Source organism: Alligator sinensis, unplaced genomic scaffold, assembly GCF_000455745.1.
Source record: "Alligator sinensis unplaced genomic scaffold, ASM45574v1 scaffold523_1, whole genome shotgun sequence".
Lineage (NCBI taxonomy): Eukaryota > Metazoa > Chordata > Crocodylia > Alligatoridae > Alligator > Alligator sinensis.
Genome location: NW_005843082.1, coordinates 105019 through 113054, shown reverse-complemented (window position 1 = coordinate 113054; position 8036 = coordinate 105019). Strand labels below are relative to the sequence as shown.

Below are 8036 nucleotides of genomic sequence, written 5' to 3'. Positions count from 1 at the left end.
TAGAAAGGATTATTTTAAAACAAGCTTGAGTAGAAAGGGAAAGATTAAACTACAACACTAAATGAAGAGCTGGGGATTATTTTACCTGCATCAAATATTAGGCAGTTACTCACGTTCCCCCGCCCCACACCTCCTCCCAACCTCTTTTTTTTTTCTATTACAAATAACGGTTTTTAGCAAAAGCAGTGGCTTGATACAGATATGACAGTATTTTGACACTGCATTGAATTTAGAAATCTAGTTTTAAATTATGGTGCACATAAGCTCAACGTTTTATGATTTGCTACTGGAATAAATGCCTTGTGTGTTTAGCAGCAAATTGAAGCCCTGCCCTAACCTGTCCTGAAGAGCCACAAACTTGGCCATGTGCACAGAAAAGAGTTTTACACAGTTTCTAGACTAAGCATAAAAGGATGTATTATGTGCTAGTTTCAGTTAGTGATTGGCATGTGTCCAGCAAGCAAGCTGCTGGGGAAAATCAGATGTTACAAATCTACTTTCTCTTTATCACTGGTTACTTAAAACTAATCAATTTGGTGATTTCAATAAATTGGACCCTTGAGTATGCCATGACCACTCCTTTACTGATGTGTCATGCTGTTGTTGACCCGAGTACTGAGTGACCAGGGGTTTGAGCCTCCACCTTGGCAGCATCTTCAGCAAAGGAGGTGCTTGGCCATTGACTAGAGCAGGGCACCACAGCTAGGCAGTGGGAAGAAGTGGCGGCAGCAGTAGCCAGGTCCTAGTGTCAGTCCATCTTTGACTCAAGCTGGAAAGATGCCTGCCTGCCTCTGGAAAACTTTGTTGATTACTGGGCTATGGATTTGGGAGGTACTAAGAAAGCAAAATACCCTGCAGATGCTCATTGTTTCCAGTGGTATGTTTTAGTAGGGGGTGTTCTGGGTCTATTTCCTGTAAGTAAGAACAGGATAAACTAATCCAGTTCAGGGAAGCACATCCAATTATGCTGTATCTTTGTATGGAGATTTACCAGTATTTTGTTTCCTCTAAGAATAGAGCGTGACGTAGTGGGGTTTTGCTTTTGTGTATGGCTTGTAGTTACTGAGAGCTAAGCCTGTGCTCGAAGAGCTGAGCAGGACGGCATGATTCAGGCCTTGCCAGAACCAGTGTTTATTTTGGGGGAGGGCAGAGGTCCTGGCTTCCACTATTTTAACTAAGTTCAGCAGCTTCTGGGAAGGCAAGACAGAACTCAACTTGCTGAGTACGGGGCCCTCTGCTTCCCTTTTCATACCTTAATGATACATAATGACTTCCTAAGGTAACACCTCTTCCTTTGGCTGCCTTCTAAAGATATTTCTTGGCCTGAAGCAGGCATAACTGATTTACATGACAATTACCTGATAATTCCATCCAGGAGCTGTCTGAGATTCTTGACTACAATGTAATTTGCTTTTACTTTTGGCAGATATGCACTTGCCAGTAAGCCAGTGGCCAAGGCTTGGGTTAACAGTGGAAATGCTGACATGGCTGATATATTATGACAGGTACTTTCCATCTGTGATAACTAAAGCTGATCATCTTTGTTTATTCCTCCACTTGAGTGGAGAACAGTAAATATGATCAGCATTGCTTCTTGACATCAGTAGCTGGAGCTGGACCGAGCACTTTTGGGTACTGGCTTGCACTTAAAGAATGGAAATTCAGATTGTGTGGGGGGAGGGAGGGGGTGGATTTAGATTTAAGTGTTCTAATAAAAAAAGTTCTGTCCAGGTCACTAACGGAAGGATATACAACCTAAAAGACTTCCATCAATCCCTTTAGATTGCCCACTGATTATAAAGTGGAAATCTGATCAGACTAATGCCTGTAAAATGGTACCATCTTCCTTTAGGACTTGAAGAACATGTTCAATCTGCTAGTTTCAGCGTGGAAAGGGAACTTTAGCGTGATTAGTCGAGCCAAACCAACTGAGTCTTGTACCTCAGTGCATTGTGAGCAGAATTGTTAGCTTAATTCCGGCTGCTACACTTGCTTAGTGATAGCAGTAAAAGACTGAACTTCTATATTGCAGGTTGTTAGTTCTTGCTATTATAAAAACTTTGGAACAAAACTGAGATGAAAAATTTTGACAGGATAAATTATGGCAGTCTAATGTCACTTTTCTGAATAATAGCCTGGATTAACTTAGTGCCTGGTGCCTTTCACCCATCTGCAACAAGATGGGTTATCTGTTGACATGAATTTTTTCCTTTGTGTAATGCCAACAAGATTATTTTGCTATAATCTCATATCTGAGCTGTTTCCAGATTACATTGCTACAGTGAACAAACAGGGTGGTCAGTCACATGATGTGGTTTAGTTAAAATGCCACAGATGTAGTTAAAGTGCCAGATGTTTGTGTTAAAGTGCAAGGAGATGTGGGGAGGGTGGAAGGAAGCCCAGAATGTTTTGGTGATAATTGTTTCATTGGTGTAGCTATCCTAAGGGAGGAGTCTGCTTTCCACCCAAGTAGATAACCGTTGCTGTCTGCATGAACAGATCCAAGATCTCTGCAGTGGGGGTGCAGCCACAGCCCCTCCCACAGTGTGGTGCATGCCACACACCCCTTGCCAGGGTCCTGGATGCCAGTGCAGTGAGCTCTTAGAGCTCACCAACATCTCGGCACAGCTCTTGATCGGAGCTCTGTGAGGTCTATGAGCTCCCTGACTGGTCAATCCCTGTGGGGTCTGTCTGGAGTATCTGCTTTTTGGCGGCTTCGGAGTGCAGGGGTAAGTGCCACAGCTGTTCACCCTTCCCTTCCCTGAAACTGAATTCGGGAGCTGGGAGAAAAGAGGCAATGGCAGCAGTGCTCACCCCCTGGTCTCCAGAGCTGCATGGAAGCAGGGGCTGACGCTGCCACCCCTGCTTTCCCTCTTCCCTGTCAGCAGCAGGAAAAAATTGGAGAGGGGACAAGCAGTGGTACTCAGTGTCTGCTTTCGAGCAGCAGCTGGTGGGCTCAGCCTGTGCCAGCCAGCTGGTGGGCTCGGAGCTCGTGGCACATGCAGCACTCCAGCAAGAGCTGCGGCTAATGCACGGGTGAGATCAGAGGTCACTGTGCATGTGGCATGTAACCAAGGCAGGGTGCAACCATGTTGCTGCATCCCTTCTGGATCTGCCTCTGTCTGAGTAGCCTCCTGAGGATTTCATTGGGGTCTTGGTTGTTTTGTCTCCTCTTCTCTAACCTCAGAACATGCAAGTCTTGGACTTGGAAACTGCTTTCACTTTATAATGTTACCTTCTATTGTTACAGCCCATACAGAACTATGACAACTTCATAGCTTACAGCAGTGTACAGTGTTGGGGGGGGTGAGAGGAAAGAGTATAGGAAAGAGACGCGGGAATTGGCCATTTTATGGCACTAACACAGGCTGGTCTAGTTCAGGGGTACTCGCTTTTGGCTCTACCAGCCAGATGAATGGCACGGGGCTAGTCTGAAGGCCAGATCAGGCCCCCATGTCAGGGCCAGGCTCCAGGGACCCCTCACCATGCCAGGATTGGGACCTATGCTGTCCTGCATGCACAAGCTAGCATGCAGGACCCTGGCCTGCAGAGTGCCCCACATATCCTTGGGGAGCCTTGCGGGATGTATGTCACGGCATCGGAGCCTGGATATGGGCCAGGGGTTGAGCACTCCTGGTCTAATGAACATAAATCTTACGTTATCTTGAATAATGCATGTCATGGATGATTCATTTGCAGTGTAGCATGACAAATTTGCCATGCTGGTGCGATTGATACTACCCAGCAGTTAGTCACCCAAGACCATACTGGAAGAGGGAGGAGAGGAGGGAAGTTTTGTACCATTTCTGACTCGTATCTCATGTCACATCTGCCATAATGTGTTTTCTTAAAGCCCCAGTTCCTGGATTCATGAGAATCTCTGCTTTCATCTAAAAATAAAAGCAAATGTCTAGCTCTTCTGGGTGCAGAGAACAGCTCAAAAGCGTGATGCAATTCACTGTGAAGGTTACAAAATCAGAAAGTAAATAAAAGAATTCTCAAATATATCTACGCTAACTTATTCTTGGGCACCTGATATTTTTAATACTGGGGTTGGTAATACATCTTGCTTCATCTCCCCGCCTGCCAACACCTTTTTCTTGAGGATCTTTGCAAATGAAAACAAATTGTCCCTCAGCTACCTGGCACAAATCTTCGTTTTACAGATGAGAGAGACTTGAGGCATGGAGTTTGACTGATGTGCCCCAAATCACCTGGAAAATCTTGAGGCAATTGAGACGATGCAGTATACCCAAGTCCGTGTGTTTGGATGGCAGGGTGTGATGAATAATTTCTCTGCAATGTACCCTTTCTATTTTCAATTCTTCCCTAGATTAAAAAAAAAAAAATCATACCTATGTGGAACTCGATGCTCTGTCTTTTCATGTGTGTGTCATGGCATTGGGCAGGAATATAGTTTAATGACCATTTTCCTGAAGAAGCTGCTAAACAGGTTTGACTTGAAGTGACCATTTTAACTTTGAAGTATCATTTTTTTTTTTTTTTTTTTTTTTTTTGCACTGAACAACTTGTTAGCTATATTGGGGGGTAGGCGGGGGAGGGCAAACCTAATGCGCTTCCCTTAGTCAAAATATCAGACCTTATTCTTCCTTGTGTTTTTACTTGTAGGTAATGTTTGAATGCCTCTTGCCATTGGATTAACAGTCTGTGCTGGGTCAAGGAACTTCTTCACGAGAGAGAGCTGAGAGATGGGAACTTCCATAATGCTTGTGTGATCTGAACAATCAGGAATGCGGCACCCTGTTGAGAGCCTCTTACCGAGAAAGGCACATGCACGTTCTTCTTTGAGCAAACTGCAAAATTCAAGGCTTTTCAGACCTCTGACTGCAACGTGGTCCCAAAGAATCTAGTGCTGGTGAACCGTACAGACCTGAGACCTCAGTTCCTTTGCATTTTTTAAAACAGACTACAAATTCAGTCATTCTTCTCCACCTCCAACCAAGTGGGACTTTAGGTTTCTCTGATTTCTTTTGAAGCTGTCAAGATGATCGACTTAGGCTTCCTAACAGAGGAGGAGCAGGAGGCAATAATGAAGGTGCTCCAGCGGGATGCAGAGCTAAAGAGATCAGAAGAGGAGAGGGTCAGGTAAGCAACAGACATTCCCAAAGCACTTGATGCTTGGCTACTGCAAAATACATCTGCCTGCTTGCCTAGTGGCAAGAAAAGAAGAGCTCAAGCTCTGTGGAAAGTTACATTTCTTAGGCCTCTTCTATACTTTGCTTTGTCTAAAGCCTTTAGGATATTTATGCCTAGTATAGGCTGGTACCACTGTTTTAGTCTGATTTTTACAGGCACAGCTTGAGCAAAATACTAGGGAAAAATAACTGTATAATGACTTTACCAATCCAGCATAGATGAGCTGCAAGCATGGTGGCTGAAATCCTTATTGTAGGCCTGCCGTTGGCTCTTTTTGCAATAGGAAAAGTCTTGCATGTTAGCTTTTTCAGTCAGTTGAGGTGCTAAACAAAGATTGATAGAAACGTGGGAGGGGGTAAGTCCAGTGGAAGAGTGTTGGTAAAACTACATCTGCAACTGCTGAGGTAAGATTTGAAGTCCCTCTTTAATTATTTCTAAATGCATGAGGCCTCCTTGGGATTATCTTGCTTTCCATGAGTTGACATTCCTCTTAACATCTGTTCAAATAGTGTTCTTCTCAAAGAACATCTGTCCTGTTCAAATATATAGTGGTTGTTAAATGGATGTCGTACGGGTAGTGCTGCTGTCCTAGTAAAGAGCCTTTCCTGATAGACCCTCCCTGATGGTTCATATTGTGACTTGAAGAAGAGATGTCAGGCTTTTACTCAGCTTGACAACTTGCTTCCCTTTCTTCAACAGACCAGTACTGTTCAGGTGACTGAGGCAGGAGTTACACTGCAAGCCCTTTGGTTGTACATACACCTCTGTAAACAGCAAAAATAGTCAAGTGTCTGAAATGACACTTTTACAGAAAGGAATGTTAAAGCCATTCCAAAAAAACATTCTTAACGTCCTGGCCAGCTGGGGTAATGGCGTGGTTCTTTAAAGAGATCAAAGGGTAAAGTTGGTCTTCATAACACAGAAGGCCTATTGCCTCCAAGTTAGGTGCTGCTTTCACATGCAGTAAGTCAGAATGAGTGCCTTTGTGTCTTAAGAACAGGCAGAGAAATATCATATTTAATCCTGGAGTGGTTTAAAGTGATGCTCATACGCCTGGGTAGGAAAAAAAGGTAGTGTGTTGGGGGTACCCAGGACTGAATGTGTTTGGGGCACCCCAGGGTAGAAGCAGCACCTGGTGAAGGCAGTGATCAGTGGAACAGTGCAAGTGATTCTAAATGTGCTACATGCATTGTCTGTGTCTGCACCATTTTGCATTGGCCACTAGTTGTTCTAGTTCAAGCATACATTTCCATAAATGTGTTGAACTGTAGGCTACAACAGCCTATACTTTAATTAGCTGATGTGTTTCTTTTGTTTTTGTGAAACTAAATTTCCTTTTGGTTTCTCAGAAGCCAGGACAGTGGAAGCTTCCATCTAGAGCTGTCTACCCAGATCCCAACTGGCAACAAATTAAACTCTCCTTTTTTGTATACAACCATCTAGTCTCAGTCTCCTGAACCTCGATTTGTTCTCAGGTGAACTCCACAGCCATGCACGTGCTCCTAGAGATGGCTTTAGAGAAAACGGTATTCTGGGCAAACTTGTCAGCAGCACTGCTTCAGGCAGAGGCATGGGGCACAGTCTGGTGGGGAGGCAGAGCGGCATAGTGCACCAGGTGGGCAGGCAGGCAACACTACTGCTGCCCACACTGGCCGGCCTGGCTCCTCTTAAGCAGTTTCTGGAAGCAGGGGGTGGGCTAGGCACCGTTCCTCCTTCCTGGGGTTGGGGAGAGTGCCGCTGTGAGTGCAAGTTGCTCACATGTATGTGCACAGTGCCCTGGGTGGTTGCTCACGTTGCCCACCCCTAAGGCCAGCTCTGCATGCTTCTGGACAGCTGGGATAGCAAATGCTATGTCAACAGTACATGTTGACAAGAGTCAGTGTGCATGTAATTGAAATCCTAACTTCCTCCACTGCTATATAGAGAATCCTAGGTTTGAAAGAGCGATTACAACAATCCATTCTTTCAATGATCTGCAAATCAAGTGCTCTCAAAGAGACTGCACAGTAGATCCCTGCTGGTAGATCTCCTCTTCCTACTGGTCTGGAGCAGTGAGTGTGCTCTGAAGAGCTGGTCTGTGAGGACAGAAAAGCTGTGACTAGCAGCTTAGTCCATGCTGCTTCTGTCAATCAGCGTGAGCTACCTGCCTGAATTTCTGCTGCGTCTCATGAAATTGAGAGAGACACAGCCAGAAAGCTGAGATCACAAGCATTAGCCTCCCTCCTGCAGCTGAACTGACATTTGTCTCTAGTGTACCCAACCCTAGCAGGGTGTTGGTAGTCATCTACACAACTGCAAATGAACCTGCCTCATTGTTCACCATCATAGTTTGCAGTGCTGGGTGGGTTAAGGACACAGCAGAGAATTCCTTGGCGTTTGCTTCCAAGCAATCACTGGCTCTTCCTTGCTCTTTGTGGTTCAGAATAAATGCAGCGTGGGGCACTGCTAGGGATGGTGACATACAACAGAAATATGGTTCCAGTTGTGGCTTCTTGGTGTCTCCTGTGGCCAAGTGTCTGCCCACTGGCACCAGGCTGTCTGCAACAGCAAAGTGTTGTGGTTGTCTTCACATCAAGATTCCCTGCTGTGGTTATGTGCCCTTTTTTCCCTGGAAGAAGCCCTTGAGTCATACATAGAAGATGCTGTCATGGGTTCTGCATTCATTTGTTTGCTCCCTCTGTAAATTAGGGGAAACTAATGACAGGGGAGTTCTGACATGCTTGTAGATAGATCTGTCTGCAGTCACCACCACTGTACAACATGCCAAACCACATAACATATATCTTGATGTGGTGAAGTTTCTAAGGGCTCTGGGATGGTGTGATAAAAGCAGAAGACTTTGGGTCTCACTCTACCAGTTCCTGAGCACCCTCAGAAGC

At 45.1% G+C, this 8036-nt stretch overlaps 1 protein-coding gene across 4 annotated transcripts in view; it reads left to right on the top strand.

The window, feature by feature from the left end:
- LOC102374615 overlaps positions 1–8036 on the top strand; it is an 80522-nt gene that overhangs the window by 9570 nt on the left and 62916 nt on the right. For 2 of the 4 annotated variants that reach the window (XM_025193647.1, XM_025193648.1), the window contains exons 1-2: positions 2621–2729; positions 4630–5106. In XM_025193647.1, coding sequence (XP_025049432.1) covers positions 5006–5106 — 101 coding nt within the window. In that variant the 5' untranslated portion in view covers positions 2621–2729; positions 4630–5005. Of the gene's footprint in view, positions 1–1486; positions 1506–2620; positions 2730–4629; positions 5107–8036 lie in introns of those variants that run through there. The other 2 variants (XM_025193646.1, XM_025193645.1) reach the window with 2 other exon arrangements.